We start from the raw sequence: 16,295 nt of genomic DNA on the forward strand, positions 1-16,295 counted from the left end.
TGTGGATTCCTCAAAAAAAAGTTGAGGGATTATGAAGTCAACCGGAATAATCACATTTCCTGAAGTAAACTGGTTTGGAACAAGTTGTAGCGGGATACATCACTGGACGGTGCTAGGAAACAGACTAGCCTCGAGCTACACAACTGTGGTGCAGCTGCTTGAACACAAGCCACGCACGTGAACAAGATTAAGTTGGACCTGGAAGTAAGGGTGAGATTTCAGTGTAATGTTGACGCAGAGCAAATATGCCTTTTTAGTTCAGCGGACATAAACGTCAGTTGAGTTGAATGACAAGACTGTAGAAGGCAGTCATTAAAGACTACGTGCATGCATGTACGGGCCCTGGGGTCCAGCAGAGGGCGACAAGACATTGATTCAGTGGACTGGTGAATGTTGGAAAGGCCTGCCTTGACTCTGGCCTGAAGCTCATTCGTGGTTGCACATGGAATGCCCGTGGTCAGGTGTAGGCCTCCTGGTTGAGCAAGCGGCCTGAGACGATACGGAGCAGCTGTACCTCAGAGGACACTCGTTGAACTTCACCTGCTTGTAGAGTTGTAATCACATGAGGTGGATTTGGAATCATGACATGACAATCTATACCCGCAAATTAGCTTGATATTATTTTCGCAGTTAGCAGACCTACTCAAAGATGGATAACCATGAAGAGGATGTCTACCAGAAGCCCCCTTGAATTTAAATCTGTTAATCAGGTCGCCCAAATATGACCAAGAATATTTTTTAAGGTATTTAGTCCTGAGGCTGCACATATTTCTTCCCTTCTGTTTGACAGCAAGGTATCAGAGACTGTAGGCTAGTTAAATCAATGAAATAATCAATGAGATCCAGATATACATTTGTGCTGTGGCGTTTGTTGAACCGTTGTGTTTTGATCTTTCAATATTTACACACAAAAAATCCCCTCAATATCTCCCCAGACTTTATATTCTGCCCAGGGCCGGCCCTAGCCTTTTGGGGGCCCTCAAAAGCAATTAGCTATTTGATATAGGGGCACCCTCTTCCCTACTGGTCCGGGACTTACTAGCACACTGGAACCCCCTAGAGGTAGAGGGCCCTAAGCAACTGCCTATGTCACTTATGCATAGGGCCGGCCCTGATTCTGCCTTATAACGTCACCCTGACTTACACTATAGCCTGGCCACCGACATATTTGTGTTTTCTATTTGGTCCCTGTTTGTGTTCTGTTAGTGAATGTGAACCCTCCCCCCCCCCTCCCCAAACCATCCTTGGTCTGCTCCAAGTTAGCCAGACACCATAGATGGTTTGATAGATGAGACAGTATAGGGGCACAGCCAAACCCTTATTTCCCCACTGAATGTGTCACTGTAGTAGCTGACTTGACTGTGTCAATGTCCAGCTGTTGACCAGTCTGTGACTGTCCAGCAGCCTACCCCCTGCTGACCTGACTGTTAACCCGACTAGTTTGACACTGCCTGCAGAACACTTAATACCCTGCCAGGCCAGAGTCGCTACCCACAGAGCAGGCTGCCCTTCCTGTCCCTGGTCGCCCGTTCGAGCTATGTGTCCGAGTCAGGTGGACTGAAATCTATCCAAGACTCCCTCCCGAGCGATCAGCTGATTGGATTTGTCTTCCTAACATTATCCCCACCATAACCAAACACCACGGGCCAGTTTCACGAAAAACGATTGAGCCTGGGGTTAGACCTCTCCTGAACACTGATTAAGCCTAGTCCGGGACTAAAAAAATCCAACTAAACGGAGATCTCCATTGACTTAGATTTTTGTTCCTTCAAACTCCCCGTCTCCTAAACAATATATCACATTGAAACTCCTCCCTGTCACCCGGTCGTCACTGTAAATCGTTCTCACTTAAATAGGTGTTAAACTCGGAGGCCTTTCTGGTGCACTCTATAGTGACCAGGGCTCATATGGGCAAAGCACATTGTGCACTACACTGAGTGTAGGGTGTGATATAGGGTGCGATTTGCTATGCAGACACGGACAAGAGAGACATTAAAACGAGAGACCGCCCCCTCTCTGCACAGCATTACATATTCTCCTGGGTTTACAGGCATTCCCACCCAACATGTTACTATCGTTGTCTGACTGGTTTCTTGTAGTAAAGACCCACACGGGTCAGGCTCTGGTTTATACGTTATTGACAGTATCAGCCAATCCAGACAAACCATTGGGATTGTCTGAAATTATTCAAACCCCGCCTACCTGGCTCTTCTGTGAAATGCTCAAACCACGTCTGACTGTGTAGGTGGTGGTGAGGCGGTGCTGTTAACTGTGCAAGCCTTATCATAGCACTGGACTCACAGGATCTGGACAGTGTGACACATCCAATGAACACGTCAGTGTCATTGGGATAAGAGACGTTCGGGAGACAGGGAGGCAACAGTTGTCAGGCAGTACAAGGAGGCCATGTTTAAACCTTGTTCTAACATGCTTCCTGGGCCCCGATCTTGTCCCCTTTCTGATTACAGACACATTTTCTGACAGGAGTAAAGGATGTATTATGATCAAGTTGCGATCAGATCTCAGAAGTGTGGACAGATGTGATCAGGATGAAAAGCACATGTTGGATGCAGGTATAAACGGGGCAATGGACTGGCAGGCAAACTACTGGCAGGCTACTGGCAGGCAAACTACAAAGTTAATTACAACAGGCCACAAGACAATTGTAAAAACATTTTGCAACAGAAAATGAAAATTAACGGATATGTAATCCTTCTTTAGTCAGAAATCTCCCCAGGTCTATGCACAGACCTTGGCCTGCAGGACTAGCATTGGGTTCAGGGACAGGCTGGAGGACTGGGACTGTCCTCCCTCCTCTAATCGCCCCAGTAGGGGACCGGTTTACCAGCTCAGACGCCATGGAGCCAGGATCCCCATGGAGATTCAGATGGATTTACCGTCTAATTTAATTAAAGCTATTAATATACTGGTAGCAATCTTGTTTATTGTACTGGTATTTCTTCAGTAACTACCCAGAACCAAACGGTGTATATATATATATATGTTTGTTTCAATGAACCCTATAGCCTACATGAAATAATAAATAAAGTTACAATGAATTAAACAATAACAATAATACATGTCAAAATGTATTTAGTTTGAATATGGTAATAATACGTTATATATATATATATATATATATATATCAGTTTATAAGCTTATTTCCCCCCTGTAGCCTATGTGTTTTCTTTTATAAAACAAGACCACCAGTATTCAGAAAGTCAAAATATCCTAATAACAACAATATACTTTTACTTAAACCATCTACAGTAGTTAACCCTTTTTTACAGGTGAACTTACTATTACTCTTTATGTGCTTGTTGCCGAACAACCAACTCCCCCGCCACAAAAAAAACAATAAACTAAGGAAAGTGGTGGAAACATCTTCACTGCATTACAGGCCATTGACTAGAATGCAATATGAAAATTGTAAAAGCATGTTCTGAAAGGCTCTAAAATAAAAACAACCAACAACTTATATCAGAACTTATTTCTGGGTAACATCACCGTGCTGATTTCTTTTATTATTATTTTTCATCTGATGAGTTGATTTGGAGTGTTTTGGGGGGTATTAGACATGTTCATAAAGCACTGTCTTCATCCTTTGACTGTGTTAATTTTCTCTTCATTGCTCTCCACTTCTCTCGGTAACGAAACATAAAACAGTTGGGACATCACCTACCCACACAGAAAGTGTTAAAATAATTAAATATGTGGAAATGGGTGGACATCCCCTTTAACAGAGCGGTATACTTGGGTGACCAAATGCCTTAACATTTTTACAAACGGCTAGATATCCATCCATTCACGCCTAAATGAATTGCAGACTTCAGAAGTCTACAGATGAACACACCTTTCCCAGTATGACCCTTTCCGATTTTTTCTCCAACAATACATTTTTCCATTATAATGTGTAGTGTCTCATAAGGTCTTATCAACGCTGCAACACCTCTTCCGTAACTCCTACAAAAATAAACAATACTCACAATTATACAGTATTTTCTTTGGGATGTATGTGGTGCCTCAAATTCCTCAACAATACACCACAGGACTCCGGCAACTAGCCACAGACGGAAACCAGAAGAGACCGTCTAGTGCAATCTGCACAGGACAGACGGGTTAATGGCCGATATACTGACCAGCCTTATAGCAATTATCAAACTGACATTGAATTGAAGGAGGGGATATGTCAGTGTAATTATATTTTATGTATTCACTAATGTAAGTCACCCTGGATAAGATGACCCGTTCAATAAACTGTTAGCAAGTACACAAATAGCCAACCATCAAATACATGTACAGAGCCAATAAAAGAAAAACCCATTCACTGTCCCAATAATTACGGAGGGAACTCTGTAGGCTAGTTTATGTTGACAAATGTACCAGATAAGGTAAGGTTGTCATTCGCTAAAATTAGCAGTATTCGTCAAAATAGCTAACTTGTTCTGGTCCGATCTCGTCACAGCAAGAGGATGTGAATGCCGGCTGAACAAAGGAGTAACAAGGCAAGGGTAGGCTACTTATCGTTGTAATTTCATGAGCTTTTACAATCCTATCACCTGTTGGTATGTGAGTTGTTCAAGTCCATAAACCATTCACAACTGTATAAAACTAAAAAATGACAACGTAATGCAAGGAAGTGTATAAAATGTTCTTGAAGTGTCAACAACCCCTTATCAAATAACACAAAACATGCTTACTATTACTTCCACAAAACACCAAAAAACACGACACAGGATACACCACACTCAATGGTGATTGTGCTATTCTGTATCAATGTGTAATTTTAGTTCTCCGCAGAAGAAACGCAACTGTGTGAACAATGGAATTTACGAGCTGTTATCGTCGGCGGCGACCGCGGTTGCCTTCATTCTTTTTATAATCTAGTTTTATGAGGTCAGGCGTTCTCTGCATCCCCGGCCAATCAGATGCCTTCCCCGCATCGCCAAATGGTGACGACTCAGCACAGGATCCTCAGAGGTAGATATGGGGGTGGCGACGGGCCGCGGACCAACGACCAATGTCCTGTGTGGATTAGGGGGCCGCTGTAGGGATAGAGAGAGCATGTGTGTGTGAGAGAATGAGAGAACAGAAAAGGTGTAATAGATACCTTCTCACGCCACGGCCTGAGCCACAGCTGACCTTCATTTTCAGTGTTGTCCTATGCGTGTGTGTGTCGAATACCCGGCGCCGAATCCAGGCGCACAAGGTTTAGCGTAATGAGGCTAAAAGTAAAATATTAAAATGGTTTAATTATAAAGTTAAGCCTAGATAATGACTTCGCACGTCTGTTTAAATCCTCCGCAAAATCAACAGTCCCAGTTCCCCTTCATGGGAATGCCCCGCTCCGGGGTTAGGGATTGGCATTCACAGCTGTACCCTCCTGGAACGTTTTCTGTTTCTGTCCTGGTGGATTGGTATGATCGTCTACGTTTCGGTGAATTATCGTGACAAGTCATGAGACTAAACTGCAGCCCCACAGTGATGTACTGCATCAGGCTTCTGGTTTCAGCTTTATTCTTTCATTGGTCCTGAATTGAAATGAGTCAGTCTTCCCACCTGGTTCTCCCTCAAATGTTAAATTGAAAACGTCGTTTGAACCACAAAAGCGTCGTTTGAACCAAAAGGCCTTGGCAACACTGAACACTATTAGAAAATGATATCATTCCTTTCGTCAGTGTGAAGGGTCTTTCTGCATTATGTGTATATCTGAATGGAGTGGTAGCAGTATCTCCTTTCACCAGGGCCGAAAATAAACGCAGGGATTATTATGATGAGACTTTAATCAAACACGTGTGCCACGACCATCCGAAGAGTGTGCGTATATCCACCGTCCGTGTACGCGTTTACGCGTTTCTCTGTGTGGGTGTATACCACTGCATACACGTAGATGCAACCCCAGTGTTTCCGGTGGTTGTCAACAAGAAATCTATCATCTTCGCCATCACTCTTTCAAACAGATGAAGTGTAGATGTACAGTAGATGTCTCCTTACGTTGTTGGTACGGGTGGAAGCCCATCTGCTGGGGTCAATCACACAAACGGTTTATGTTTTTTTAGTAGTAGCCTACTTATTTTCAGGCATTAACACTGTAGTTTGTACTCCGTCTTATTGATGCAGTTAAATCATCACCAAGCCAACATTCTCAGAAAAATCAATGTCATTGTTGGACTTTTGAAAGACACTGTTGTGCTTTACACAACTATTTCTGTCAACCAGAACAGCAAGGTAACTGTACCCTCTACTCTGATAAAAGGCTTGCTTTTTGGGTTGCCAGTTATAATATTATGATTTCCTATTTTTTAACAATTTTCCTGAATAAACCAACCGAAAGTAAGTGGTCATCGCACACCCCTATGCGGGTAATTTGGGTCGTGCTTGAAGTGAAATGAAAAAGGTGCTGGTACTAATTTTCCTATTTTGGTGCAGGAGTGAAATCTTGGATCCAGTATTCTTGGAGTTACTGCACCAGGCCGATTCAAGCTCTGCGTTTTGCATTAGTTGTGCCAGGCCATGGGGTTGTTATCTGACTGCTGTTGACAATCTCACTCATCACTCAGTCCTTTGGATAGTCCATGCTGTCTACTCAAAATATTATGCTTCTAAATAACGGTTTACTAAATCCTATGCACATTTGCCAAGGCGCAGTCTGCAACATTTCATACAGATGGCGTGTCTTCATTTGAAACAGAAACATACTTCGCAGGAACAAGTATTATGAAATGTGAATCTTAATTAATTGTCATTTTCGTAGATGTTAATACGTTGTTAGAGAAAATTAAGTAAGGTGTTTTAATATAGACATTTCAATCAATCAATCAAATGTATTTATAAAGCCCTTTTTACAACAGCAGTTGTCACAAAGTGCTTTTACAGAAACACCCGGCCTTAAACCCCAAGGAGCAAACAACAGTAGTGTTGACATTTAAAAGAACTATTATGCTTTCACTTATTCAACAACATAAGGATCAAATAAAGACACAGAGTCTGTTCTGTTTCAATTATAGGGTATACTATAAACCCATTTATTCTCAAGAATCATCTTATTTAAGTAGTAGCTAGAGGCTTTAAAATACCCACCAACCCCTGGGCCAATTGAAACAACCCACCCTTCAGAAAATAGCAGTTTATTTAATGATGTTTTATGGGTAAGGCTGTTGAAACGGCAGATTATGACAGATGCGTCTACCACTACAGAAGATCTAAGTAACGTGAGCCAGTGGAGAGGGAAGTTGCTGGCTCTTTCACTCAGTACTGTTCTTCGACTGGAGTGATTTATGGTTGAAAGGGGTCCCAGGACTTCTGGCCCAGGCATAGAGGTGTAACTCCAGACAGACGGCTACCACAAAATTTCAATAATCTGACACTGGTAGCAGCCACAAACACACGCACACACACACATACACACCTATATGTACGTCCATATGATGTATATACACCCACACACACACACACATATTGCTTCAGCTGCTAAATTTGTCCCAGTCAACTACTGGGTGACTGATGAGACACCTTATTCCCATTTCTGTCCCTGAACACTGCTCCCAATTAAAGACCTGAACACTGCTCCCAATTAAAGACTTGAACACTGCTCCCAATTGAAGAACTGAACTCTGCTCCCAATTAAAGACCTGACCTGTGCTTCAAATTAGAACACTGCTCTCAATTAAAGAGCTGAACACTGCTTCAAATTAGAAAACTGAACACTGCTCCCAACTGGAGAGATTAACTCTGCTCCCACTGAGAGCGCTGAACACCGCTCCCAATTAGAGAGCTGAACACTGATCCCACTGAGAGAATTGAACACCAATCCCAAATAGAGAACATTACATCCAGTGAGACAGCTTAACATCACTGCTACTGAAAGAGATCAACACCGCTCCCAAATAAAGAGCTAAACACTGCTTCCAATTATAAAACTGAACACTGCTCCAAATTAGAGAGATGAACTCCGTTCCTACTGAGAGAGAGTTGAACTCCACTCCCAATTAGAAAACTGAACATTGCTCTCAATTAGGGAAATTAACTGTGCTTCCAATGAGAGAGCTAATAACTGATTCCAATGAGAGAGCTAAACACTGCTTCAATTAAGAGAGCTGAACACAATTTCCATGCAGGTAGCTGAACACTGATCCCAATGAGAGAGCTAAACACTGCTCCTAATGAGAGAGCTGAACACCGATCCCAATGAGAGAGCTGAACACTGTTCCAACTGAGGTTGCAGAACACTGCTTTACAGAGAATACTGAACAACACACCCAATGATAGAGCTGAACACCATTCCTAACGAGAGAGCTGAAACTCACTGGGAGAGGCGTTTAGGCGGTAGTGTGCAGTTTAGGTAAAATACGATTTTGTGTTGGAACTAATCCCTCAATGCTAGTCCATCCTAACTTGTTTTGTGTGTGTGAGAGAGTGTGTGTGTAAAAGAGAATGAGAGAGTGTGTGTGTAAGAAAGAATGAAAGAGTGTGTGTGTAAGAGAGAATGAGAGAGTGTGTGTGTAAGAAAGAATGAGAGAGTGTGTGTGTAAGAGAGAATGAGTGTGTGTGTAAGAGAGAATGAGAGAGTGTGTGTGTAAGAGAAAGTGTGTTTGCGCATGTGTGTCTTGGAGAGCAAGAGGTGATAATCACCAGTGGGATGTGGGGAAGATTCTTCCCATGTCTCTTAAACACACACACACACACACACACATACCCGTGCACGTGCACACTTGCACACACACGAACGCACACACACACACACATGCGCACACACACACACACGAACGCACACATCAATGCAAACACGCACACACACACAAACACATACACACACACACCATAGCCACTGGCCCAGCAGGTAGGGACACCCGATTGGTCAAGTAAACGGGTCGCCCCAACCCCCACCCTTCCCCTGAAGCACCGCTTCTCCCCACCTCTGGCAGTTCCCCTAGCGGTTCATTCAACGGTGGTCGCCCCCAGTGTAACACCATCAGTCCCTGGGTATTCTCTGTCACTGGGCAGAACAAGAAGGTGGGAAAGGGAAGCAGGGAAGCAGGGAAGAGAGAGGAAGAGAGTGGCGGGGGGGGTGGTGGCTTCACTGGCAAATTGCTGCTGTCTATCAGAAGAAGCAGCAAAGAGAACCAGAGGGGAAGAGAGAGGGAGGAAAGTTCCCGCCGAGCCGAACCAATCAGCAGCACCAAGGCTACAGTGTCCACCAACTTCTCCGGGGTAGAGAGGGAGAGAGAGTGAGGAAGAGGGAGAAAGTTGCTCCGAAGGATTTTTGTTTTCTAAAAACAGTGGGGGACTGGTACATACACAACTTTTGGGGCACACGTGTGTAGAGTGTTTAAAAGGAACAGCCATCCCGTTTGGCCATGCAACAGGCCTGGGACAAAGCTCTCTTTGAGGCACACATAGAAGGTGTTAAGAACGGGCAAACTGTTAAAATGTCTGGAAAAGGCCAAGGAGGATATATGGGAGCCAAGATGCCCAACCAACACTTTGAGAGGTAAGAGAGGACTATTGCTGCAAATAAATATACTAATGCTGTTATAGCATACAGTACTGGTTTATTAGATATGGTATGTGTTATCGCATAAAGTACCGGTTTATTAGATATGGCATGTGTTATAGCATACAGTACCGGTTTATTAGATATGGTATGTGTTATAGCGTACAGTACCAGTTTATTAGATATTGTATGTGTTATAGCATACAGTACCAGTTTATTAGATATGGTATGTGTTATAGCATACAGTACCGGTTTATTAGATATTGTATGTGTTATAGCATACAGTACCGGTTTATAAGATATGGTATGTGTTATAGAATACAGTAGCCATTTATTTGATATGGTATGTGTTATAGCATAAAGTACCGGTTTATTAGGTATGTGTTATAGAGTAAAGTTGCGGCCTATTAGATGTGGTATGTGCTATAGCATTAGTTATGCATATGCCTAATAGATTATTTGATATGGTATGTGTTATAGCATACAGTACCAGTTTATTAGATATGGTATGTGTCATAGAATACAGCAGCCGTTTATTAGATAGTGTATGTGTTATAGCATAAAGTACTGGCCTATTAAATATGGTATGTGTAATAGCATAAAGTACCAGTTTATTAGATATGATATGTGTTATAGCATAAAGTACCAGTTTATTAGATATGGTATGTGTCGTAGAATACAGTAGCCATTTATTAGATATGGTATGTGCTATAGCATACAGTACCGGTTTATTGGCAATGGTATGTATTATAGCATAAAGTACTGATTTATTAGATATGGTATGTGTTATAGCGTACAGTACTGGTTTATTAGTTATGGTATGTGTAATAGCACAAAGTACTGGTTTATTAGATATGGTACGTGTTATAGCATAAAGTACCGTTTTTTTAGATGTGGTATGTGACATAGAATACAGTAGCCATTTATTAGATATAGGTATATGCTATAGCATATAGTACTGGTTTATTAGATATGGTATGTGTTATAGTGTACAGTACTGTTTTTTTAATTATGGTATGTGTAATAGCACAAAGTACTGGTTTATTAGATATGGTATGTGTTATAGCATAAAGTACTGGTTTATTAGATATGGCATGTGTTATAGCATACATTACCGGTTTATTAGATATGGTATGTGCTATATCATGAAGTACCGGTTTATTAGATATGGCATGTGTTATAGCATATAATACTGGTTTATTAGATATGGTATGTGTTATAGGATGAAGTATCGGTTTATTAGATATGGTATGTGTTATAGCATACAGTACCGGTTTATTAGATATGCTATGTGTTATAGCATAAAGTACTGGTTTATTAGATATGGTATGTGTCCTAGCAGACATGGAATGGGAGGTTATGTACTAGTCTAATATGTCTTCCCATGCATATCAATACAAAAATGAAACATTTATTTCTTCAAGGCAGGCTGGCAATCATTAATATTTTCTTTCACCTAATTTCTGAACAATATTCTACCAAGCCATACTGCAGTTGAATGGTTGGAAGGTCAGATATGAATTAGATATATTTCAGACAACCTGCATCCTCCTGCGGAAAGAAGAGGTGAAAAAAAACCGCTTCAGTTTCAGTCCTGTGAAAACCATTGGATGGGGTAGATTGAGTGGAAAGGGGTGAGATCAATAACCTACCATGTTTATGCATGTCATTCATGTCTCTGTGACTCAGACCTGTAGAGAAGCTCACAGGTAAATAATGGTCAATGTATATTCCCCCATGGGTGGGCAGTAGAGCTTCCTTCTGCTGAGGAAATGGTATAAACCAAGGTCTGTCATGGAAACAAGCAGTGCTGAAAAGCCAAGAAATTTAAACTAGAACTGAAGAGCTTGAGACTAGAAGGTCTGCAAAAATTGGATTCTGTAGTGTAGGGGCTTTAAAATTCTGATACCTCATTGATTTGAATGTTGTTGTTTTTTTCCATAATTTAACAACCTGAATTGGGGTATTTGTAGAACTAAAAGGTTTATATTATACTAAATGGATGAAGACTGTCAATAATTACATTATGACAAAATTCAATTCAAAATTCTATTCAATTTAGTAGTAGCTCAGTCTCAAACATGCACTCATAATTGAAACAAAATAAGTTCTGTGCTCTTAGTAAAATAGACTGCTCTACAGGAAAACTAAAGACAGGAAAACTAAAGACAACTGAATATTATGTTAAAATTACTAAATGTTCCATAGTTAAAAATAATGCCAACATGTTAAAATAATGTATTATTTCTTATTCCACGTATTTGTTTCCTAAAACATACATTTTGTTTTAAAGTTACTATGCCTTTATTGTTTTGTTATTATTCTAATGTGGAATTGGATTAAACTGAAAAGAGATTACATAGGTAAAGAAATCCCTTAACCCAACCCAAAGGATCAAACAAAAGCCAATAAAACACCTTGATTCTTTCCATAACTGTGATCTGAGGCTTTGTACTAAGAACTTGTAATGAGATAAAAGTGAGACATTAGGTAGTTTAGAAAATCAAGCAATGTATTCGTTTTAAAATAAATCAATAATATAATTCTTACCACTATGGACTTTAGCATTTACAAGCTTTATCCTCTCTCAGGCTATGGATACTTTTATTTGTACATTAAACCAGTTAGCCATCTTTACACTTATATTTAACAATATGTATCATAGATAATGTTAAGAAGAGGACTTTAGGAAAGGGTAACAAAATATATAAATGTATCACTCCACGGTGAAATTAAATATAATTGGATTTTATATTTCTATGTATGTTTGTTCTATTACTTTGTTATATTCTCACTAGAACACATGCTTCTGTGTAATTATAATGTTCAAACCCTTCTTATATTCTCAATTATACAAATGATATAGCAACCAAGCAAGTATTATTTGACATAAAAATAAACATTTAAAAAGTCAATGTCAATAAAACATAATATATTATAGCCTCTCCTTATGGAGGCACATTTGCTAAAGTAATCACATTCAGTGCACGTATGTCATTTCCAATACCATGCTTATTTTTAGGTGTATAAAGTTTAGCAGCATCAGTGTAATTTAAGTTATTATCTCTCTTCTCTACGCAAAATTAAGCTTGAGTTACTTGTTGACTAACAACATATTAGCACATTTATCATATTGGCTAATCATTGATGCAATTTTACTCATGAAATAATAGTTTGTCACATCAAGTGGACTGAAATTATTATTATTTTATAATTAGAGCTGTGCATAGTAATGCAGGCGTTTTTGTCTTGCGAGTAGATTTGATACTAAACGTTAAAGTTGACTATAAAGTAGTTTTAACTTAATAAAAATCGTTCCCCAGTAGTTTTCCTGAATTAATTCACTATATATGCATCTTTGTACAGGTAAATGAAGGTAAAAGCCCAAGCACTATATTAGTCTGTTAATATGAAAATTAATGTCATACAAATTCAGTAAACTTTGGTAAATATTACCATGTAAACCAGTAAACCAGTAAAGGCACAAGTGTACCTGATTTTGAAAAAAACAGACTTTAGGTCGACCTGATGATGAGATAGTTAAAAAAAAAATATATGTTTTACAGCACAATGTAAGATGCACAGTGATTCGCTATACATTTTAGAGAAGTCAGTTAAGCTAAGCAAATGCCATTCAGCATGGGTCAACTCCCAATTATTTTTGTTAAGTGCATACAGCTCCGGAAAATATTTAGAGACCACTGCACTTTTTTCTTTCCTTTCTGAAAAGGTTGAAAAGTAAAGTTTTGAGTGAACAACAGAAGCGTTCAATTTGCAGTGGTATCTTACTTTTAACCCTTTTGTTCCTCACTCAAAACCTTCTTTTTGGACTTTTTTGGAAAGGAAAGAAAAAATGCAGTGGTCTCTTAATTTTATCCGGAGCTGTATTTCCTTAAAGCGTACCTTCATTTTCTGTTATTGTAATTAATTTTTATTAATTGAATAGTCCTGTTAAGATACTGTTAGGGGATTTTTCTTGACGTTTAAATGTATAATTGTACTAGGCCTATTTGTTATGTTTTGAGTAAATCTTTGCATTTATACCTCTTTTTTACGAGTCCTAAGAGTTAATGATTTGACTGGGAACGGTATACATTTCTTTAATGTGTGTTTAAGTGTTTTTCAATTTGTTAGTCCAATGATTTCAATGTTTATGTGTTTGTGTGTGCGCACGCCAGTGCATGTTTGTGTGTATACGTGCATGCTTGTGTGTATACGTGCATGCCTGTGTGTGTGTGAGTGTGTGTGTGTACAGAGAGGTGTAGGATTAAGCAGCCATGTTTGTGTGTGTTGCTGAGCTAGGAAGTGAAAGGTTAGAACAGTCCTTGTATGGCTTGCCTGTCCTCTCATTCTATTTTAAAATAGCAAGAATTTATGTATATGCAGAGCCCCGTCCCTGACATGTGACATTGTTTGTAGGGGTTTTGTGCCATTCAGTTAAAAATGACGCAGGGTAATACCACCAAGTCTGTAGCCTATACTCATCATTGTATATTTCTTTTATGCTTAGATGGATAATTTAGGGAAAATTACTAATGAATATTTGTGCATGGATGGCAGTCTGTTCTTATCCCTGTACAAAAAAAAAAAAAAAAAGAAAATGACTGCATTGTAACCACAGTTATATTTATGAAAAATGACATTAACCAGTTTCTGTGGATTATGTATATTATTGCTTTGTGTTTTCAGTGTCTGGGATTATAATTGTTTTTATAGTGCTCAAAGGAAGGGGAAAAAAAATCTATATGTTCCCATATATCCTGTCAAATAATATATCTTCTGAAGTACTAAATTAATTAAATAATTCATTGATATATTTTTTTAATTTTCTGTGTATGGTAGAAATGTACACAAACAGGTTACGTACGTTGATCTGGAAGAAATTCATCCAATACTACCCATAAAAAAGTTAAAAAAAAACGATTGGATTTTCTTATATTAATTTAGGTGAACACTGACTTACTCCTCCACATCCACATACCGTTCATAACTTTCATGAAGTGTAATCCCCACCAGTAAACCGTGGGGTGTCCTCTCGCAAGACCATGTTGAGTCAAATAAGTATTGATGTAACTAAGTCTTGCAGGCTTCAGAACACCTGTTACGCCTGTGTGTCATAAAGCTACAGGCCACAGGTTCTCTGACTTAACATGAAGGAAACACCCGTTCTTGTGGCTCCTTGTGATATGTAAAGGCTTTACACCTAAGTGATCTTAGCATAACATCACGTAGCACAGTAACCATACTTTATCTAGCATAAAATTGCACAGCACTGCAGTTTATTTACTCATATTTATCCATTGGTTCTAAAGCACGCTCTTTCTCCCTCCGACTAATGTTCTTCAAATTTTTTTGGTTAATCTCCCGTTTTCCACAAAATGTTTTTCACAAGTATAACATTGTTCTCTCTCTCTCTCTCTCTCTCTCTCTCTCTCTCTCTCTCTCTCTCTCTCTCTCTCTCTCTTGTTTCTCTGTTAAATCAATTTCTCTTTCATCCCCATCACACGTACCTTTCTCCCCATATTCCTCTCTCTCATCTTTCCTTCTTTATGATGTGCCTGTCTTTCACCCCCCCCCCTTTCCCAGCTGCTTGCATTATATCACACTGTCCAGCTTGTCAACTTTGGGGAAGTAACCTCTGAACTCTCCCCTTAGGTAGAACTGACGTTAACCTCAGACCATTCTAGTTCAACCACTAAGTTTGCTCTCTCTTTCTTTTTGACTTTCTTTCCCTCTGTTTCCCCCCTGTCTCTTCTTGTCTTCCTCTGTCTCTAACTCACCTGCCTTGTCTAAATCAGACCGTTGAACATACAGTCCCACTTAGAACTGTCTTTCTCAGAACTGATATGAGACAAAAAACACCACAGAAAATGTATTTAGCGAATGTCGCATTTAATATTGTTGTTGGTGTGGATTTCTTGCTGTGTTGTGGTATTGTAGTTAAGGATCCCTGGACCATTAGACTTAGTTTAATGACTAAGTGTAGCTAAACACTCGTTCTAGCTGTCTCTGAAGAATGACAATAAACTTTTTTGTATCTCTGTTACAGTTTCATATTGCATATCTCGGGGGGGACCTCTCCCTCGCCCCACCCAGCCAGCACCTTGTGCTGCCTCATTGCCTGGGAACCACAGCTTCAGGGGACCCCAAGTTAAAATAACAGGAGCCTTTTTAATGGTTCATTCAGGGGAAGAAAGGTGTTTTCAGGCTTCTGTGTGTTTTGGTGAAAGTCAACAGTTTACCCAGTAATCCAGTAATGTCGGATTTAGAAAATAACAGTTAGAATATGCATCACGATCTTGTCGATTTTATGGCAGTACGGGGTTAAAGCACATGACCTGAAACCAACATGTTGCTGGATCACATCCCTGAAAAATAGTAAATGTGTCCCCAGTCAAGTTTCCAGGTGGAATAAGAGTATAGAAAAACAATAAATGTAACTGCCTCGATGCCGGCTCTTACCTGTGTCTGCTCAACCACCACACACACGCACACACACACGCGCACCCACACACACACACACACACACACACATGCACACACACTGCTTGATCCTATGGTCAGATGGAAGGATAGTGCAAACAGACCTGGCTAATTTTATTGCCCAGAAGTTGAACGGCAACACCCCTTCCTCCTCCACCTTCCCTCCCTTCTCCTCCCCTCCTCCCTCTCCAAGCCTGGACAGTGACCATGTGTTCATTGCCGTGGTGACGCACGGCAGCAACTGGGCTAGTCTTCCTGTTAAATGGCTGAGAGGTCTGTAGCACTGAGTCGCTGAAGCTCCTTGACCATGACGTTACTT

At 40.1% G+C, this 16,295-nt stretch overlaps 1 protein-coding gene and 1 long non-coding RNA gene across 2 annotated transcripts in view; one reads left to right on the plus strand and one right to left on the minus strand.

Annotated features, from left to right (window-relative positions):
* Window positions 1–4,844: 4,844 nt before the first annotated feature.
* LOC105012122 overlaps window positions 4,845–16,295 on the minus strand; it is a 31,761-nt gene continuing 20,310 nt past the window's right edge. Inside the window, exon 3 of the long non-coding RNA XR_828132.3 lies at window positions 4,845–5,045. This is a non-coding gene — a long non-coding RNA (uncharacterized LOC105012122). The remainder of the gene's footprint in view (window positions 5,046–16,295) is intronic.
* Window positions 8,960–16,295, plus strand: part of rbm20 (RNA binding motif protein 20) — a 56,125-nt gene continuing 48,789 nt past the window's right edge. The window contains exon 1 of the mRNA XM_010872759.4: window positions 8,960–9,490. Within this exon, the coding sequence (XP_010871061.2) occupies window positions 9,357–9,490 (134 nt within the window). The 5' untranslated portion in view covers window positions 8,960–9,356. The remainder of the gene's footprint in view (window positions 9,491–16,295) is intronic.

The sequence above is a fragment of the Esox lucius genome, chromosome 9, assembly GCF_011004845.1.
Source record: "Esox lucius isolate fEsoLuc1 chromosome 9, fEsoLuc1.pri, whole genome shotgun sequence".
NCBI classification, from domain to species: Eukaryota; Metazoa; Chordata; class Actinopteri; order Esociformes; family Esocidae; genus Esox; species Esox lucius.